Source organism: Juglans regia, chromosome 14 (assembly GCF_001411555.2).
Source record: "Juglans regia cultivar Chandler chromosome 14, Walnut 2.0, whole genome shotgun sequence".
In the NCBI taxonomy this organism is placed as follows: domain Eukaryota; kingdom Viridiplantae; phylum Streptophyta; class Magnoliopsida; order Fagales; family Juglandaceae; genus Juglans; species Juglans regia.
Genome location: NC_049914.1, coordinates 23,148,997 through 23,171,065, shown reverse-complemented (window position 1 = coordinate 23,171,065; position 22,069 = coordinate 23,148,997). Strand labels below are relative to the sequence as shown.

Below are 22,069 nucleotides of genomic sequence, written 5' to 3'. Positions count from 1 at the left end.
AAACCATCTATAACCTATATAATTTTCAAAGTCTGTTAAGCCACATCAACCAAACTGCAACTCTCCTTCCTTTAATTTTTTTTCCAATTAAGCATATTAATTGTTACAATAATGCTAAATCAATAACCATAAATCAATACAGAAAACATTTACAACAATTGTAATTCAAACAATTAATAATTACAATTTATAACCCATCAATAATGGCAAAAACTTAGGGGGGCTGAACATAAATCATGCCAGAAAATATAAAATAGAGAAGTGAAAATTAGAGACAATCAGCGAACTGTGTAACAACAGAAGCTCTGTTGTTGTAAATGGAGCTCTACCAATCGGGATGGAGGCAAGTGACGGGCTCAGGGAGATGGAGGGTTCGAGCTCTGCCAATCGGGATGGAGGCATGCGACGGGCTCAGGGAGATGGAGGGTTCGGGCTTAGGGATTGAGAGGGATTGAGGCAAGCGTGGGTTCGTTCAGGGTGAGGGGCTACGGGCTTTGGAAATGGAGGGTTCTGGCGAGGGTTCGTGGTTCAAGGATGAGATGAGATGTTGAGAGGATGCTGAGAGGAAGATGAGATGTTTCGGGGAGATGGAGGCCATGGGCGAGGGTTCGTATTTCAGGAAGACTTGGGATCGTTTGGTTCTGTGAGGGATGGGGGGAGACGAGAGAGATGAGGGTTCGTAAGTCGTAGCTTCCAATGAGGGAGATGATGGGGATGGGGGCTCGTAGGTGGAGTCTGGACTCTGGAGAAGAGGGAGATGAGGTCGATGAGGTAGGCCTGGAACCAGACGAGGTTGATGAGGGAGATTAATGAAGTCGATGAGAGGGGGTTTTTTTTTAATTTTTTTGATCCACCTGGCAACAGCCAAGTCATTCGGTGGATGGTTTTGGTAAAGAATTTCTATGGACCTAGCATTTTCATTTACATATAGTATCCTAATGATCATGAGTCCAAACATCGTGCCAAAAAAAAAATGACATCATGTACTATATACTATTCAGATCTACGTTTATTCGGCGCCTTAAACTCGAAATTCATAGGTTTATCATGCCTTTGAAACTCTTGAAGATCAATATTGTTAATTATATACATACATACGTACATATATATATATATATATATATATATATATATATGTGTGCGCGCGTGCGTGCGTGTGAGTGTGTGTATAGGATAACTTGTGCAGTTAGCTCTGTGAAAGTAAGGACATGACAGCTTAATTCCCTGGTTTCCCGAATGACCAACAAATTAAAGGTTGTCCAGAGAGTGATCAGAAGGGGTGCATGAAGGGACCATGATTCGGGGATGGCCGGGTCAATGCATGGGGAAGAGAAAAGTAGGTAGGAACAAAAATGTAAAGAGATCATAGAGATAGGGCATAATAATATTGCAGGTGGGTGAGCTGATTCAACAGCTTTGCTTCCAAGTACTACGTACATGATGTGTAGTAGTTTGTGAAGATTCAAGATCATCAGCTTCCAAAGTTGGTGGATCCATAAAGAAAAAATGGCCACGTTTTAAGATGTCCAAATTGTGAGTACTACACTAATAAAGTGGGATATTATATATATAATATTTTTCACATGAATTTTATGTTTAAGGTTTGTTTGGATAGTGAGAAGTGTTGAGAATATTTGTGAATAGTAGTGAAAAGTAATAATAAAATATTGAATAGTAATAAAAAGTATGTGAAAAATAATGAATAGTAAAAAATTAAGTAAAAAATAATAATAAAATAAAGAATAGTAATGAAAGGTACTCTCACTTGTCAAATATAACCTAATCTCGATCTGTCACATCCAATACTGTGGCCCGGCCCTAGCCTCCATAATTGGCCTGTGCCTGCAGATCTGTTCTGTGGTTAAGAGACACCAAACCATGATCTATTATTACTTGACAAAAACATGGCCATCTGGCCTCCATACAATATTTTATCTTAATTAATTTGTTTATTAACCTCTCAAAATAGTGTTATATATCTAGCGAGGTGTCCTTTATCGCGCAACTGTACGTGCATGGTATGAAGTGACAGTACTTTTGAGCCTTTACTTCAAAAGGTAACGTTATATATATTCATAAAATGCGTTAATGATTATAATTATTTAAAAAAAATAAAATTTATTATTAAAATATTAATTTTTTTATATAAATTTCATATTTTTTTATTTTTTTTTAAAATAATTATATTATATTTATATATTTACGATTGTAAACATCATTTCTCTAATTCAAAACCATAAAAAATTATAACGAGGACGTGAAATCTGTGGATTAATCCTCCAGTAATATTGCTAAGGATCGAGGCTGAGGGGACGTTAGTACGTATATCTTGTGAATCGAAGCAGGATGGTCGGACTATATATATATACATATAATATAGCACCTTTAATTGACAGATGTTCAAGGGAATTGAAAGACAAGTAACCTAACACAAATAAATAAAACTAGTATATATCTTTTCCCCATCCTATGGCACTATCCCTGTCTCATTCTCAGTGGACAGATCTCAAACATTAATTACGGGCCTAACTCACATGATATATGCATTCATGTAATTCATTTCTGTCATTGTTTTCCCCCTCATCTATATATATATATATATATATATCATCCTAATTGTAAGCTAGCATGAAGTAGATGTTTCAGTATCAAGGTCGATCGTCACTGATAATGGATACTTAAACTAATCGAGACTCACGCGGTACAATAAATTATCAAAATTTCCAGTGAACCAATATGTAGTGTTGAATTAATTAATGACGACGTCTAGCCTTGTAGCCAGGAGCGAAATTAGGATTTGGTGCATGAGGGCGCGCAATTAACAAAATGTATCGTATGTAGAATAAACAGTAACCAATATTTAAGATAGTAAAATGTGTCACTAATATTTAACATTAATCATATAAGGTAGTTAACTAGGTACAATTAAATTATTCAAGCCACCAATCTGAACCTCTCACTTGAATTCCATCAAATATAAGTGAACGATAAAAATTAAGATAAAAATAACTATGTGAGACTTATTGAAATAAATGATAAAAATTAAATAAAACAATAAATATAAAAATTAGTTATATAGTTTTATCTTTACCTTCACTCTTAACTGTTAATAATTTTTATATTAATAATTTTATTAATTTATTTTTTATTAATATTAATAATTTTTTATTTAATTTATTAATAATTTTAATAAATTAAATATTAATAATTTTTTGTTTAATTTATTTTTATATTTTTTATATAATACAAAAATGATTGAGGGTGCATCGAGGAACATGAAACAGACTATCTCATTGATGGGACACATGACACATGCATGTACTGTGTGTTAATTTAGATCGACGTGCCGTTGAGAAAACAAGAAGGAGCAGCTAAAGCTGTAAGGTCTACCCACAAAAGAATAATATATAGAGTAATGTTAGAGTCCCGGTGGCTCTCGTTGGAAGTTACTGTTAGTTTTAATATGTGTTTTTTTATGTATTTTTTTTATAATTATTTTTATATAGATATTTTTAATAATTTTAAATATTTTAAAAAGATAAAATAAATTTATAATATTATTAAAAAACATTTTCTTAATTATGAAGTAAAAAAAATTATTAAAAGATATTTTCTTAATCACGAAATAAAATAAAAAAATATTTTTTTTACTTTATGATTAAGGAAGTATTTTTTAATAATATTATAAATTTATTTTATTTTTTTAAAATATTAAAAATTATTAAAAACATCTATATAAAAGTAATTGTAAAAAAAATATATAAAAAAACATATGATAGAGCCAGCGGTGACTCCCAGCGGGAGCCACCAGCGGTGGCTCTATCATGTTCCTTATATATATATATATATATATATTTATTTATATATATATGATCATGTCGTACGTATATCTTGCTGCTTGTAGCCCTTGCCACCTTGCCACCACGTATATGAAAATATCTACCATTGATGCCGTAAGAAAATTATTTATTTATTATCATCTATTTTTTATAAAAATAATTATTTCTTATAAAAATAAGTCTATTTTTATGTCAAATGATCATTCTTACCGAATTTAATCGGTCCCAAATATTCATTTTTTGTAGTGACTTAAGTCTAGCTAGCTAGCAACACTATAAGAAAAACAAGCTTTTGTGATTAATTTATTACAATTAAAAGATTATTTATAACTAATTTTAATTATAAATAGTCATTTCGTTAGAATAAACTAATCACAAATAAATAATTTTCTTGTAGTACTAATTGATGTTTGTTAGTAAAGTTTCCTGATATATGTCAATTAATTTCAAAAGTCGAGATCATGACCATGCATGGCGGGCTTAATTCTTATGATTAGGGTGGATAACTCTAAAACTTAAGTTATATAGCAGTATAATCATGTGAGGTTTTGCTTGCAGACATAGAGATCAGAGAGTCATCCAATCTGTTTTCTTTATAGGACGGTACGTAGTACTTATAATTGTGGTACGATTGCTATGTAGGGGACAACTCTATTACATTTATATTTTTAAGTGGCTGCATTCAATGTTGGTTATATTGTCACTACCTACACATGATGATATTTAATATTAGGGAAGCCATGCACTCACCTTTCTAACGTTGAGTACTCTCCATGATCATGGGTTTGGTGCAGCATGGTACGTAATCTTGTCATGCACGCTAATTACGTATCATGCATGCATTCACCCCTTTTGCATTTAATGTCAGCTAGCTTCCTCTTAATTGTCATGTCCTTTCACATTAATTATTTACTGTCACAGTAGTCTTTATTATAAGATCGATCATCATGTGCATGTACTGCTTCGTCGGCCTCGTGTCATGATCTCCTTCTTCAATTCGCTTGCTCTTCTATATAGTACGTACCATTGGTCGCCATCTCCGATCCTAGGCATGCATTGGTTAAATGCCTCATTCTTGGCGGCCATCTTTGAATCGACTTGGGCTTTCGCGCGCTCTATGTAGTTAATTCTCGATGTCCAAATCCCAACAATGTTAAGAAATGGTTGTCTAGAATCATGTGGCAACAGCCTCATCAACAATGGCGGATCCGTGTTGGCACGTTGTAGTCGTCAGCTTTGGCTTTCTAATCAATTAGATTATGATCATCACTTTGGTCGGAGTTGTAAGCAACATTCTAACTTTTTTTTTTTTTTGGAGTGTTAGCATTTTGACTTTATAATATATAATACATAACATACCATGCATATGAAGATCGATGGAGTCAACGAACACGTACACTTTTTGTATGTATGCAGATTGGATTAGGTAATGAACGTGCTTAATTTCTACGTACGTGTTCATTATTATTTGTTGCGTTAAAATATATAGTTTTTGTCTTCCATATATATATATATATATGCTGAGGATGTTCTGCATGCATTGCACAACTTATTGAAGTAGGTTATGACTAATGCATCCATCCATCTTGAAGATTATATGTTTCTTTCATTGCATACCAAAAAAAAAAACAAAAGGGGAAAGAGGTGTTACTTTGATCTAGTTTATCATTTAAGTGGTAGATAGCTGATGAAACTATCTGAAACGTGTTACATCAATAAGCTTGGATAATAGAGGACAACATGGTTTCGTTCACTTGTATAAAATTTTTTATCTCATCTCATCTTATTATTACAATTTTTTTAAATTTTCATACAAAATAAAATAAACAATTTAATTTTTTTTAATTTTAAAATAAAAATAATATTAAAAAAATATATTTTAATAATATTTTATTGAAATAGGTACTAACTGACTAATGCATTCATCAGCTTGAAGATATGTTTCTTTAATGAGTAATGCTATATACAATCGTAGAATGCGTAAATATCATGCAGTCGTTTTGAAAAAGAGTAGGATCCATTATTAAAAAAATTAATTTTTTTTTATGTGAGTCCTATATTTATTCATTTTTTTTTTTAAAACGATTATACGACACTTACGTACACTCACGACTGCAAGTATTATTTCTTTTCTTTCATTGCATACCTAAAAAAACAAAAGGGGAAAGAGGTGATGTTACTTTCTAGGTCATTTAAGTGGTAGATAGATGAAACGTCTATCTGAAACGTGTTACATCAATAAGTTTGGATAACAGATCAGGACAACATAATCAGTGTGTCTTGATTAGCATGCATGTGGTGTATATAGAAGCGATTTTTAATTGAAAACGGATGCACCAGTACACATGCATGATTATTTATTCTTAAACTTAAACACTAAATTATAGATAAAAGCATGATTATTTCTAAAACCACCTCCAGCCACGGCCACTCGGGAGTGGCAGCCAAAAATTCACTAGCTACCGATAACCTGAAATCTACCGGCCGTCGTCCTGTCATCTTGAGTGGCGGCCGACAGATAGCCCACCCCCATTTTTCTTTTCAAGTTTTAGTTTTAATATTTATTTTAATTTAATTGTAATGTGTGTAGTACTTTAGTGCGAGTGTGTTTATTTTAACATGAAGAGTATAATGGTTTTAAAAATATAAAACATTTTTTAATTTTTAATTTTTAACTTTTTTTTATCTAATCATTACAACTTTTTTAAACTTAAACAAAACACAAAAATCAATACAACATTTTTAAACTTCAAAACAAATATAATATAAAAAATTTTATTAAATATTTTCTCAGATTTTCTAAAACCCAATAAAACATCTTGATTCAAACCATTTCACTATTATTTAAAAATCAATTTATTACTATTTATAGAGGTATGAGATATTACAAATATCCAAACCAATGCTAAATTTCTTGGAAATCCTAGTCCGTGCATATATATTGAATAGTGGTAAATTGGGTAGCTGGGAATTCTGCTATATATGCACGAGATCAAAAGATCGAGATCAAGATTCAAGAATATAAATGTAAATATTAAATAGCAAAGTTTGGTTCTGAAAAGGTAACGCAATCACTGATTGTGGACACACCCATTTATCCAAATTAAAAATCATCAAAATGTCTTATCTTTTCCCGGACATCATGAACTAAAATCTAATTGCACCAGTAAAAAAGATGCTTTCAACAGTTGACATCACAAATGTCGTTTCCTCTTAAAAGTGCCACAACGTTTATATATGCTATTACTAACTTCGAGGAAGATTAATAAAGATTTCATTAGTTGGGTTACTTTTCATGGGTTCTTTTAACTATTGGATTACATAAGTTTTGACAACTTCAACAAGACTGAAAGGATTGGGCAATTATAATTCAATAAAGGAGATCAAGGTAATTAATCCACCTTAGTTTTCACATTCATAATTACCATTATTATGTGAGGTTGAATCATTTTGTTCCCATCATGATTGATGCATCATAAGATGCCAATTGGATTTTCACACTCATAATTATCATTATTTAGTATTGGAGGGGATATTTGAATCCCTGGTTAACCAAGCCCACGACTAGGAAGTTGACCCAAAGCGTTATCTTAGGGTTGGGAGGGTCACGGCCAAAGGGCCCATAACCACGATCACGTGGGAGATAACTCTCCAGAGAGTTAGAAATGAGACTCACAGTTGGATATGATCATCTTAATTTTTAGGTAATATAACTCCTACAAAACAGGAGCTATCCTCTCCGATTAATAAGGGATCATGAAGGATGCCCACACGAGAATGGTGATTAGAGTAAGTTGCCATCACACCATGTTCATGTCCTTCTATAAATAACATACTAGAGATAGTAAGCACTCACTTCATCTTTTACATATACTTATTCTTATACTATATTTCTGACTTAAGTATTGGAGACTCTCCAGAGCAACCAATGCCTTCCCTTTTTGTCGCAAGTCAACCGTGTGGTTGGTGGTGTGAAACACATCAGCATAAGATTAGAAACCATTATTTATTTTTTGTGAGTAATGATACACATATAACTATTTTTACAATTGTCTATACAATCATGTTTAAAATTGAAGGTAATTATATAAAACGATGTTACTTTTATAAAAATGCTACTCATTTACAACATGATTGTGTAAAGAATTTTGAAAATGATTGTATATATAACATTTTTTTTTTCGAAGTCTTTAATAGTAAGGTTGAATCTTAGGGGCTAGATGAGTCGAGCTTGAGCCATTATCATGGTCAATCTATTTAGCTGGAGTTAATATATTCCATGTAAAATATGGGTAAACATGATTGGCAACTCTTAGTTGACAAAGGAATGGATGGACATGATTTTAATTATGAATAAATCTAAATTGTATATTGTACTGCAAGTTAGTTCACACATTAATGGGTGTGTTCAAAGTCAATTTATTTTTTAACTAATCAAATGAAGTGTTCGTATCATTGTTTCTTCCTTACGATATACATAGAAATTAAATACCACACATGAATTATGAGTACTACTGAGAGAATTACCTCTTGATCAGAACCAACTTAGCTACTTCAAGTCTTCTTAATCCTAAAGCAACCCTTTTCACCTAACCTTCTCTAATTCCCAACCTCACCAAAACCCACTTTTGGTGTAATTCTTTAGAGCTAAGGCTTTTTAGCAACCTTTTTCACTGCTGAATCTCCCAACCAGAATTAAATTACCAGTACCATATGCACCTCACAGCTAATGATTTCTAAGAGCTTTTAAGTGTTCCCTCCATGTTACCCATATGCCCTCGTACGAAATGTTTCTTTTCTTTTTTGTTTGACCCCCAATATTTGTTTTCCAATTTTTATTTATTAGAAGTTTCATAAATATAAAAGTAAACTTATAAATCGACATAATTTTCTATTGACGTAACAAATCAAATTACGTCAATTGATGGATTTATTTTTATATAATCTCTTTATAACTAAAGTATTTCTTTATTTTTTTTTTACCCATAGTTAATATAACAAATTTTAAATAATTTTATAAATCAACCATTTAAATAAAAATAGATTTAAGATGTGAGATTCAACATTTTTTAGAAGGGGTATGTTGGATATTAATGTCTCGTTTGTTTTCATAACTCATCTTATATAATTATAATTATAATTTTTTAAATTTTTGTAAAAAATAAAATAAATGATTCAACTTTTTTAAATTTTAAAATAAAAATAATATTAAAAAAATATATTTTAATAATATTTTATTTAATTTTTAACTTTAATCTCAATTCATCTCATCCTATAAAAACAAACTAAGCTAAAATTGAATGAAATTACCAGAGGCTTTAGGAGGGGTATGTTTGAACACAAACAAAATTTACAAACCACGACGTCGTTCGGAAACCAATTTAACTTCTTACCCACTTCCCGTTAGAGTCAAGATTTGGAAAAGTCTCTGGGACAGCGACACATGCCACGTGTTGATACCTCGCCTCCTCACCAAATTTTGAGACGTTGGCGTTACGGCAATATTTATGGGGGGAGAGGTCCGAAACGGTGACGTGTTTGCATTTATTATTCATAAATCGCCGCTCTTCCCTCCCTCTCCTCCTCTCTCTCTCTCTCTCTCTCTCTCTGTGGAACTTTCTTCACAGCTAGGGTTCCTTTTTCTTTACTTCAAAACCCAAAGCGGAAAGGGCTTCGCTGGTACGTTTCTTTGGTCTTTCATTGCCTGTATCTGCGCTATAATTTTCTCAAACGACTCGCGCGTGCTTGAACGCCGTGTTTCGGGTTTCTCTCCTTTTTCAGGCGATATTTTACGGTTTTTCAATGTGATTTTGATGTTGAGTTATTTGAATCAGCTGTGATGCGGATTTAGTATGTTACTTGGTTTTAGTTTTCGTTCTGTTTGGTTGCCTGGAATGGTGGAGAAAGTGATGGAAAATATAAGTTTGAATCTCCTTTTTGTGATTCTGAATATAGGAATGTCCCGGTAGATTCTGTGGAGTAGGTTAGATAGTTTTGTTAGCCTCAGTTCGGCGGAGATTGTTCTATACGGGATTCCAAATCGTGGAAAATCTGATATGCAGGATTTTGTTTTATTTGTTTTTCTTTGCTACCAAACAGAGGATTGAGAAATTGAAGGATTTGATTGGTTCTGTGATCTTTTGTATTTAATTTCCACTAATGGCTTGGTAAATCTCTGTTTTTTTTTTTTTTTTTTGTATTGAGATTGGGGAAAAAATGTTATTAATTAGTTTCATGATTCTGACTTAAGGCCAATATTAGGATTGGATATAGTGAAGGTGACTGGTTTTTAATTGATGCAGAAAAAGCACATGAGTCAATTACCCCCAAGACTTGCCGTGGATGATATCCACGCCTGTAAATCTCTACCCTCATGTGGCTAGGATTGACAATGGTGATAAATATGATGTGGCTGATGCAGATGCAGATGCAGATGCAGATGTGATGATCAGATTTTAAAGGGAGTCATCCAATTTTAATTGCTTGGAAAAAATTGGGTTTTTTATGCATTTCAAACTGATGGGTTGAATCATTCTAGTGTTAGTTTGGAATGGCAATCGCTGGTCTACACAATGTTTCTGTGCTTGATTCTTCTTTCCTCAGAGACTCTCATTCTCAAACATCAGGGCAGCAAGGTGATGAAAGGAGTGTCAGTACCCAGGCATCCTCTCTTTTGCAGATGTGGAGGGAGCTTGAGGATGAGCACGGGGTGGGGCGCCAGCAAGAGAGAGTTGTCCCACAGAGAAGTGATAGGTTGAATGCTGACCTCTCAAGGGGACATAGTTCTGATACCGATAGTAATGAACATAGGGGTGGTTGGGAGCTCACGAGCCTGACCGAGGGTGAGTGTGGAACATGGTCGCAAATTCAGATTGGTGCACAGAATGAACACGTGGATTCAAGCAATTTTAACTGTGAACATTCGTCTGATTTTGGGGAAGTTGAAAGGGAGAGGGTGAGGCAGATTTTTCGGGAATGGACGAATAGTGGTGTGAGGGAACATGCATCGAATGTTTCCCATATCAGCAATAGCCCAAGAGTGGAATGGCTGGGTGAAACTGAGCAGGGGAGAGTGAGAGTCATAAGGGAGTGGGTACAACTCAATAGTCGGCAGAGAGGTGCTTTCACTGACAGTAGAGAAGAACAAACTGCTGATATCGGTTCTCAGATGGAACGAATTCGGGAAGGATTGGTTGTTAACCAGAGTGAAGGAAGAAATGAGCATATCCGGAGGGGCATTCGGCGATTATGTGGCCGACAGGCTCTGCTTGATATGATAAAGAAGGCTGAGAGGGAAAGGCAAAGTGAACTTCAAGGTTTGTTGCAGCATCGAGCTGTATCGCAATTTGCTCATCGGAACCGCATTCAGGTTATTGGCTGGATAGTTGTTATCTCTTCCTTGGTTCTTCACAGTAGTTCACACTGTTCCTGTTCTTTATATTATATTTTGTGTATAAAATTTGTCTGTTGTCCTGTGAAAATTTGCATGAACTTTGTGAGTATTGGGAGGGGACTTGAATGATTACAGTCAAGACTGGGTTATGATGGTAGAAGTGATGTTTTAGTATGATATCAGAAAGTAATTTTTTTGTTTTTTTTTGGGGGGGGGGGGGATGCTTAGTATAAAAATACATGTGGACTAGACAAATACAGTTAAAGAGAGCAAAATTTGGATACAAAAATCAATTCCCTTTAAAATGAATAGTCGTAAGAGATGAGAGATGTGGAAGTTGCTGATTTGTTGGGTCAATAGACTTTAATTTTCTCTCTGAACTTTGACAAGTAAAAGGAAGGTTGTTTGATAGCTGAAACTTCATGTGGATAGGTCTTAGATCGGTTTAATATTTATCAATATCTTAGTTATTAAAAGATCCCTGATAATTGCTATAGTGGTTGACTTGATGTTCCAATATCATAATTTTTTCTCTGAATGTCTTGATGCTTGCAAAAGGCTTGCATTGAGCTGTTATAGAGATGTATTTTAATTTTTCTGATCATTGCTAGTTTATAGTGCAGTGTTGTTATTTTTCCTTTGTAATGGCTGTAAATGATTCGTGAGAAAACTTTCAAACGAAGTGAGGGGGGGGTATGGAGTGGGGTTATGGAAGTATATAAGGAAGGGGTGGAAATGTTTTAAACAACATATTCGCTTTGAAGTCGGTGAGGGTAACCGAATCCGCTTCTGGCAGGATGTGTGGTGTGGAGATCAGACTTTGGAAAGGGTTTTTCCGGCTTTATATCGTATTGCAGCTAATAGGGAGGTTGCAGTGGCTGATGTGCAGTTATTTTCTCATGGTTCGCATCAGTGGAACACTATATTTTATAGGGATTTTCATGATTGGGAATTAGACATGGTTACTGAATTTTTCAACTTATTACATTCCTCGGGTACTTCTAGGGTTCAACATGATAGTTTGAAGTGGAGGTCTAAGGATCATAAGTTATGTACTGTTAAGGCGTATTACAACATTTTGATCACGTATGACCTTACTCCATTCCCTTGGAAGAACATCTGGAGATCTCGTGTGCCTTCCAAAGTTGCTTTCTTTGTTTGGAATGCCGCACTAGGGAAGATCTTGACTATCGACAACTTGAGAAAAAGAGGATGTGTGGTGATGGATTGGTGTTACATGTGCAAAAAGAATGGAGAATCGGTTGATCATCTCTTACTACACTGTGAGGTAACAAGGGTGTTGTGGGATGAGATCTTTCGGAGGGTTGACGTCGCATGGGTAATGCCTTCGAGGGTTGTGGAATTGATGGGCTGTTGGAGGAATTTGCAGGGTTGTCGTCAAGTGGCAGCAGTATGGAAGATGATTCCGCTGTGTATCATGTGGTGCACTTGGATGGAAAGGAATGCGCGATGTTTTGAAGATAAGGAACGTACAGTGGTGGAGCTGAAGAATTTCTTTTTTAATACTTTATTGCTTTGGTTTTCTGCTATTGTTTTAGTTGGGGACAATATTCAAGACTTCTTGTCTTTAGTTTATCGCTCTTAGAATGTATTTCTTTTTAGGAGTTTTGTGGTATACTACCTGTGTACATGGCTTTGGCCTTTTTCATTAATAAAATTTATCTCTTACATATCAAAAAAAAAAAAAAAACTTTCACACATTTTGTAACGCGACCATTTGACTCATTTCCTTTTGCAGTCATTACTTAGAGGCAGGTTTTTGCGAAATGACCGATTGGTTGACAATGACAGACCTGCTTCCCTGGCCGAAAGTGAACTAGGTTTACTGAGGCAAAGACAAACTGTATCTGATCTGAGGTACTATTTACTTATACCCATAATCATATCTAAGCCTCTGTCATTTGCTTTTATGTAAAGCTTGTGCTTTAATTGGTCTAATAGAGTCTGTTGTGTTCTTTTTATGATTTTTTATTATCTATAATCAAGGGCTGTTCTGGAAAACATTTTACATTGTGAACTTGCAGTATTTTTCCGATTAGATAAAAGTTTAAATTGTCTTGTTGATTTCTTTTATTGCCAAGTTAACATAAAAAATGGTTGCAGAAGATAGTTTTTTTAATATTATCATTTTAAGGCTGGGATCCCCCTTTTTTTTCTTTGCTGGTACTAGTGCTGCAAATTGTTGATACTTTTATTGTTGATCAGATGTTAAAGTTTGCTTCCTGCTTAGCGACAATGCCCTTTAATCCTTCCGTTTAGAGCATGAACCACTACCATTCTCTCTTTACTATGGCCCCTGGAAGATAAGTTATTGCTAGGTTCTTTCCTAACTCTCGTAAAATTAAACAATTAAGTTTTTGATAGTTCACTTGTAAGAAGAGTTCTCTTATATCCTTCCGAGTATGATTAGATCTGGATACATTGTTGATCTAGATGAGTTTGGTCTCTCATTTACTTTCATTATATAATTAGATCTGTCATGAATTTTCACTAGACCCAAATAAGACTTGACGCACCAGGAAAAGGTTAGGCATTACTATTTACTTGGATAAGTAATCGAAAGTTTTACTGAGATTACTATTTCCTTTGTAATATTTGTCTTTTGAAAATTCATCGAATATGGCAAGAGCTGTACTCGATTTCATTCACATGCTGCTATAATGAATAAAAGGTATCGTGCTAGGAATATGGTAAGAGCTGTCATGTGTATGAGAATTGATGGTTTCCTATAGTGCTCCCATCCTTCCGGATGTGAAACTTGTACTCGTGGACTCCTTTCTGTCATGGCATCATCATTGATAGTAAGATTTTCTTGCCTGGACTTGATCTCAAGCCCATGTATTTAACTACTTTGCTTGGGATTTATCATAAGAGCAGAATGCATTCTTTTAATCCAAGAGTATACATGTAAAATGCAAATAATGAAAGATCTGTTAAGTTCTTCATTGGCACATATTTTCAGATGTTAACACTTGTATCAACAATGTCCAGTACTTCTTATTCGAAAAACAGAAAGAGAAAACAATGTCGAGGATTGTTTCAGTTGTTCTCATACTACAAGTGTCTAGATTTACACTAATCTTATTTTGATATTTGGGTCTAAATCTGATCTTATACTGAGTCATTTCATTCATTACCAAGTTATTGCATTCATTATATCCTATGACTGTTGCATTTTCTGGATCATTCTATTCCTACGTGACTATGTCGTGTTTTGACGAAAATATTTTCCTTGTTGAACTCTTTTAAAATTATTATGTAAAAGTAGCGATGGTTGTTTTATATTTTGGGAGGAACACTATGGAACCTGTTTCTTGAATATAGGGAAGGATTTTGCTCCAGATTGGACACTTCTGTATGTGGTCAAGTAAGCAGCAACCACACTGATACCTCAACTAACAATGAAATTAATGGCGATGGAAATTATCAACCTCAAGCAAACAATTCACAGGATGTTCAAGATGAACCTAGTGAACGATCTGAACCTCGTTATGAGGAGAGTTATGGTAGGAATGATTTTGGAGATGATGCTGTTGAAGATATTGGAAGGCAAGGATCCAGTGCTTATGAAGAAGAGTGCCAGGAACAGCTTTCAGAGAATGATATATTCATTCAAAGGAGAGATGGTACTGATCAAAGTTTGAATGGAAACTCCCAGGAAAACATTGCTAGTGAGCGGGTAGAGATATTGCTGAATGAATCAGGAGAACATAATAATGTGCAAGAAGCTGGTGAAGAAATCAGTGGACAATCTGAGCGAATTGTTGAGGAAAGTTATACCCTTGGGTCGTCAGATCATACTGAGAATTTGGATATAATTTGGCCAGAATCTGCTGCTCAGATGGAACAGTGGCCAGAACACATTACAGAAACTGAGGAAAGAGACTCACAACAGGTTAATGTTGAATATCATGAATGGAGGGACGGCATTAGAGAAGGTGTTGATGAAAACCGGTTGGGAATCACTTCTAACCACCAAGAATTGGGGAATGAAGATATGGAACAGGCTCAACTGCAACAAGCCCTAGAAGAGTGGCATGAGGATAATGGTTTTCAGGAGGCCGTGCAGCATTGGTTAGAAGGGCCTTCTGGTAGTGAAGCTATTCCAGATCGCGGGGTTGATACATTTTACTTTCCTGACGACGATAATGTTTACAGTGTGGAATTAAGAGAACTTCTAAACAGGTATGAGATATACCACAAAAGGACTTATGCACTAAATCAATTTTAAATGATCGAGTTCTTTATTTGTAATGATTTGTTTAATTTTGTAGGAGAAGAGTTTCTAATCTTCTTCACAGTGGGTTCCGTGAGAGTCTTGACCAATTGATCCAATCATATCTGGAAAGAAGAGAGAGTAATGATGCTATTGACTGGGAACTGCCTGGGACATCACCCTCTCATGTGTCAGAAGAACAAGATCCAGAGCATCGAAGTGGTGATCAGAATGATGGTCAGAGGGATGCTGTTGAGAGTCCTCCACTTGCTCTACCGTCACCAGCACCACCTTCTCAGCCACTCTACTATCTGGAGTCGCAGCATGACAGCTGGCCACATCATGACTTGCATCAACGTCCAGGAATTGTGTGTTCATCGTTCCACAATAATATTCCACAATAATGATTTTTTAACTTGATTCCTTTCTTGAAAGATACGTTAAAACTGGAAAAATTTATCATTGGAACAAACCTTATTATTTTCTTTAAAAAAGGGAACTTTTAATTTGTTTTGAAGCTTGAAATTAATATCATATTGTCGGTTTGCCAGTTGGTCACCTATATTTTTGTCAACTCGATTCAATTCGTAGTTATAAGTTAGAATTGAATCACGTCGCTCATTTGGTGCAGGAGTGGGATATTGTTAATGATTTGCGGATTGACATGGCTAGGCTACAGCAGAGGATGAATAACATGCAGAGGATGTTGGAGGCCTGCATGGATATGCAACTTGAGTTGCAACGCTCAATACGACAAGAAGTATCTGCTGCCCTGAATCGCTCTCCTCCCATTATAGGTCTGTACAGAATCTATTTTTTTTTTTTAGATAGGATCTTGATCTATTATGATCTCTTACTTTTTACTCTTTTCTATTATTTTTTCTTTCATTTCTTGCTCCAACCATTTCTTTGCTAACTCAAGGGGTGATAGTTCCCAATACTAGGCTAGTGGATGTTTTTACATTAGATATTGCTTCATCGATGACTTCTCTTGATAAGCTTGAAAAATTATTATGTTCTCTTCTGATTTTCTTCTTTTTTTCTTTTTGGGACATATGTTTACAAGTAAAATTAGATGCACAAGGGGACCGATGATAATAATAATAAAACGATCCTCGAGGGTACAAAACTTTTATGCTTGAATATGGTCTTCTGTGGATGACATATGTTTGCTAGTGCTAGAAGCTGGTTGCAGCTATTTGGATTGTTTTGTCTCGACTATATGAAATGCCATGGATTGGTTGCAGGAGTCTCTGTGGATGGTCTTTTTAAAGACGAACCTCAATGGGATTATGTGAGGAAAGGAATCTGCTGTATATGTTGTGAATGCAATATTGATTCTTTACTGTACAGGTAAATATTTTAATAAATTTATGTCCATTGCTGATGTGGCTTGCATAGAATGGCAGGATAGAACTTAGTATTGATCATTGAATATATAAACTTATGCTGTTTTCCTGTTATCTCTTTTCTCTTTGTTACAGATGTGGACACATGTGCACATGTTCAAAATGTGCAAATGAGTTGGTCCAAAGTACTGGAAAGTGTCCAATGTGTCAGGCACCGGTAGTTGAGGTGATCCGTGCTTACTCTATTTTATGAACGGAAGAGTAATTAAGGAAGAAAACTTGGATTAACAAAATATAGATTTTCCATTTCAGTTCTTGCTCCTGGACCACTCCAGGTACCTTTTTTTTTTTTTTTTTCCCTAATTTTAATCTTGTTTTTCTGTACTCTTGGTGGGTTATTGCCACATATACTGAGTGTATGATTGAAACAACGCTTGGTGTCTTTGATTAATTATTCTGACCATAATGAAATTGCTTAGCGGAAAACTTCAAATCTACTTGGGAATTTTATTAGACGGAATTCATTGATGGTGGACCTATGTCTGCCATTTCTAGACAACACTATCTTATATCATGCTGACCAGAAATGAGATTTATTTCACACCCCGTGTAAAAGTATGCTTGTGATATTTCAAGTTCTTGGACTGCTTGATGAAAAGATGTTGCAGTGCTGCAAGTTGTGTTTGCAGTTGTGGAATTTGTCAGACTTTCTACCACTAAATTCTGTGGAAGAAAGGAAAAAAAGGTCAATTATTCCATTTTCCTTGAATGAACTTTCTGATATGATGATGCACAAAGCATTGGGCTACTTTCTAATGGTCCACAATGCAGCCTTCTGGTGTCAAGTGGATAGTAGAACTGAAGTACTGAGTTTGACAGGGGTGATCAGAAAAGGCAGAAAGCTACATATCGGGTGTTCTCCGACAGAAATCTAGGTTTGGTTGATTGCTAACCTTTCTAATTCGTCCTGTTTTAACTGTCCATAAGATGGAATAAACTAACGAGTTTTAGAGTTTGCTAATTAGTTTTATTTTTAATGCTCCTGTAAAGTTTTCATAGTAATCATCATGTGCATGATGGGGTGTAGAAGAGGCTTTTGTTACCTGATGTTTTTGCACCTCAGCATTGAACCTTTTGCAGAACCATTCAGAATGCAGGATTTGTGGTCGCTATATTTTCAAATTTGACTAATTTTATTCCACCCTTTGTTAAGTGGGACGAGATTGGAAGTCAATTAGAAATGTGCCTTTTTGGTTTAAGTTTTTCCAACGTAGTAGTAGTGTAGGCAAAACCCAAAACCCTGCATGAATTAGTTTGATGGGGAACACTATGGCTGATAACATCACTTTTTTAAACATTCAAAAGTTTTTAATTTGCAGCCGCAGGTACTTTATAACAGAAGTATGTGTGAAAATGGTTAGGGCTATCGTCCATTTAGTACCCTTTATATATTGCAAAGATGAAACCGAGATGGTTTATTGAGAAATTTTGTCAGTTTGTGAGTTTATTCCAAACGATAAAATTATATTTTCTTTTATTTTTTTGTTCTTACCAAATGTGTGGTTTATAGATGATGAATAAAAAAATTTAATAAGTTAAAAAAAAAGTATAGTGTGTGGTGTGTGAGGCTGATGAGTAGCACACGCCTCCACACCCTATGAAAAAGAAAAAAAAAAAAGGAAAGAAGCTATAGGTGTGACCTTTTGGGGTGTGAAAATAAATAGTAGTTGATGTATAGAATTATTCAGACAAAATAATGATTTGGTCTTTTATTATTTGCTAACCTTGAATACTGATTTGTGAAAAATAACCAAAGAAACAAAATCGATGACATTTTATGTTTTGTTATAAGGGTGATGCTAGGATGTTCTTCAAATATGCCCTGAAAAGTGTATTATAATGTTAAAAAAATACAAATTCACTAGTGGTAATTTCTTAAATATTTAAAAGAAATACATGGAACACTTTTAGGTAGGACTATTCATCCGGTTCGAAACCCGGGTTTTATAAGATATACTCGGGTGGTAATTTTATAAGATATACTCGGCATGGAACTCAGGTTTGAGCTTGGGTTAGCCCTGGTTATGATTCGGTTTGGAAACTGAATGAATCTAGATTTTTACAACCCAGAAATTAGGGTTTCGTGTTGTAAACTTTTTTTCACAAAAGTCTATATTATTATTTTTTTTTCAAGAAAAAGATAATCATGTTGAAAAATCATATATTTTTTTATTATTAAAAAGCATATATTTTATTACAAAATTTTCAAGAGAAAATGTTAAAAAAATCATTATATATATATATATATAAAACAACTAATTATAAAAAACTAAATGCATCTAAAAAAAAGAAAATTTAATATTTATCATGTAAAATGCATGCAACACATAATCTAATTCACTACATATTATATTATTTGGTATTTATACATTACATTACAAATAACAAAATTACAATATATGAAAATTAAAAATTACGTACGTAATGGTCATCTTTTACTGCAGGACTCTGTTCCATAAAGGTTGAAGTCACAAAAATTGTAGATTGTCCAAGTTTCTTTTCGAAATTCATCTAGGACATCAATATCTCCTCGTCACCATCCATATCAATTGATCAAATGAATATGATAACAAGTTAATTAGAAAAGATATATGGTAGGGAGTGGATTCGCATTGAAAATACAAGTAACAACTTAAAAGGCAGAAATTACAAGCATGCATGGTGGAAAGTGTGACCAAAAGCAACACCAAGTCTAGTTGATAATATTAGCATAGTGTAATGCAAGACCAGATTCACCAAGTCTTTGAAGACCCTTGCTTTCCTCCTCACTAACCAATGTTATACCTGCCACGAATCAACAACTCTGTAAGAATTTATGATACAAGAGCAAATTTTTTATCTTTTAAGTTGAAGTGAACACAACTAACTAAATGCACGTAAAAAAGAACTAAATAAATTTACACTCGTTATCTATATATTTTCAATGGAAAAAAGGAAAAAAGTAACAAACATATCGCCTTAACTAATAATTATCTATTACTACATACTTATAGGTTACATGGAAATAGAAGGTTTTCACATCAATATTGTTTTAAGCGTGCCAATTAACTGACTTGGAATTTTTTTTTTTTTTTTCTAATTTGAAACTATGCTAAAAAGAACTTAGTTCATCTATATTCACATCCAGAGCAATACAGAAACATAACTTTGTATGTGCCAAAATGAACTGCTTGTGCTGCATGATTTGTAGGAAATTAACTATCATATACATGATGCATGGATGTGGTTACCTACTGCTCATCTCTGAGGATTTCACAAAGATCTGTTTACTGATAACAGTAGTTCAGCAAACTTTTTGTTTCCATCCGCAGTGGTTCGCATGAGTGAAACGTGACAATGAGACTACAATTTTGTAAAGTGTGTGTTGGTTGAAGGCGTGGAGTGAAGTGGAATGTGCACTGCAGCAAGTGGAAAGAAGGGGAGTAACGAATTTAACAGATTGATCAATACGGAGGCGTTTTGGGATTCCCTTCAATGAAACGGTGCGTGTCGATGTAATTGGGGGTAGTTTGAAGATGAATACAACAGCGTCGTTTTTTAGTAATTCCTTGTAATAGAAATCTGTTAGTGAATCAGTTAGTTATTTGTAGAGCTTTTTCATGTATAAATAGTAAGTCTCTTGTAGATAAAAGTGTGTAAAATTTGCGTGGCAAAACTAAGTGTTGGAGATTGCTCAAAAATCTCTCCAAGAATTGAAGTATATTCTTGGGCCATCATCTATCGTGCATTTGTTCTTGTTTCCATTTTTGCAAGTTGTTTCTTTCCGTTGCATTTATCTGTTCTGGTTCTCATTCGAGTTGGACCAGCAAAAGGGTATGTAACAATCGGTATTAGATTAGCGATCCATGGTTGAAAATATGCAAGCACCAGTTTTGAAGGCTCAGCAGGAAGGGGCCTTACGTCAACAAGACTATGTCTTGAAGCAGTTGTAAGATCATAATCATGCTATCAATGGTATTCATGGCAGGTTAGATCAATTGTCTGATATGCTTAAGTCTTTGGTGGAATTGCAACAAGTTAATTCTCGAGCTGGTGGGTTTGGGAATGGTAGAAGGGAGAATCATGATGAGGGATCTTTTGGTAGAAGTTTGTATCAAGAAGAGAGGCTGCCAAGGGGAATTAACTTGATTTTCCTAATTTTGATGGCTCGAACCTGGGGGATGGATTTTTAAAGTCACACAGTACTTTGAATATCATCAAGTTTCGATGAATCAAAGACTACTAATAGCTTCATATCATATGGAGGGTGAGGCCCTATTATGGTACCAAGATGTTGTTGATGCAGGCATTTTTACAACTTGGGATTCCTTTGTCAAAATTGTGTTGGTCAGGTTTGGCCCTACGGCTTATGATGATCCTATGGAGGCCTTAACCCGGTTGAAATAAGTCTCATTTGTAGATATTTACAAAGCACAATTTGAGGCTTTGTCCAACAGATTGAAGGGGCTGTCAGAGAAATATAAATTGAGTTACTTTATGAGTGGCCTCAAAGATGAGATTAGGCTTCCTATGAGAATGTTAAATCCAATTAATCTCAATGCTACTTTTGGACTTGCGAAAATACAAGAAGGGTATGTTTTGGCATCAAGTAGATCTTGAAGGAATAATGTAGGGTGGAATGCCAAAAGTACTGTTGAAATTGTTGAGGATACTTCCAAGTTTCAGAAAAGTGGGTTGCCAACCAAGAAAGTTTTTCCATCACAAATGGATGAAAAGAGGAAGAAAAGACTCTGTTATCATTGTGATGAAAAGTGGAATCCAAACCACTTGTGCAAGAATCCCAAAGTTTACTTGATTCAAGCAGATATTGAAAGTTACAACAGCATGTTCCTGAGGAATCTATGGTTACTGAATCTGATGAAGTCTGTGATGATATGGGTACTTTGGAAGTTTCTGTTAATGCTATTTCGGCTGTATGAATGAAAATGCTATGAAATTGCATAATAGTGTGGGTTCTTGTGTTGTAGAAATTCTTGTAGATTCTGGGAGCACACATAACTTCTTGGATGCTTTAGCGGTTCAAGAAGCTTTTAGTTCCTCCCCACTGCCTTTAGTGAAGAAGGATTCCAGTTTGCAGGTGAGAGTGGCGAATGGTGACAAGATTTTGAGCCAAGGCAGTGGGGAGGAACTGATTAAGATCTAGGAGTCAAAGTTTTTTGTTGGGTTGCTGCTAACAAGAGCTTTTGACCAC

The 22,069-nt window shown here is 34.7% G+C and overlaps 1 protein-coding gene across 2 annotated transcripts; it reads left to right on the top strand.

The window, feature by feature from the left end:
- The first annotated feature begins 9,399 nt into the window (after positions 1-9,399).
- Positions 9,400-20,592, top strand: LOC109000635. Of its 2 annotated transcripts, XR_004798296.1 has the most exons (9): positions 9,400-9,518; positions 10,142-11,208; positions 12,992-13,110; positions 14,578-15,438; positions 15,528-15,837; positions 16,101-16,266; positions 16,717-16,822; positions 16,954-17,153; positions 20,190-20,592. XR_004798296.1 is itself a non-coding variant. In XM_018977589.2 (8 exons), exons 2-8 carry the CDS (start codon positions 10,390-10,392, stop codon positions 17,069-17,071), a joined length of 2,499 nt encoding a protein of 832 aa, XP_018833134.1. In that variant the 5' UTR covers positions 9,400-9,518; positions 10,142-10,389; the 3' UTR covers positions 17,072-17,304. The 2 variants fall into 2 exon arrangements, 1 of the variants encoding a protein (XP_018833134.1); XM_018977589.2 differs by lacking the exon at positions 20,190-20,592 and having other exon boundaries at positions 16,954-17,304.
- The last annotated feature ends 1,477 nt before the right edge of the window (positions 20,593-22,069 follow it).

Excerpts from the sequence above, each read along its gene's own strand:
- LOC109000635 (XM_018977589.2), top strand. The coding sequence starts at position 10,390 with ATGGCAATCGCTGGTCTACACAATGTTTCTGTGCTTGATTCTTCTTTC. Across the intron at positions 13,111-14,577 it reads CAAACTGTATCTGATCTGAG|GGAAGGATTTTGCTCCAGAT; the intron begins GTACTATTTACT and ends TCTTGAATATAG. Across the intron at positions 15,838-16,100 it reads TGCATCAACGTCCAGGAATT|GAGTGGGATATTGTTAATGA; the intron begins GTGTGTTCATCG and ends CATTTGGTGCAG.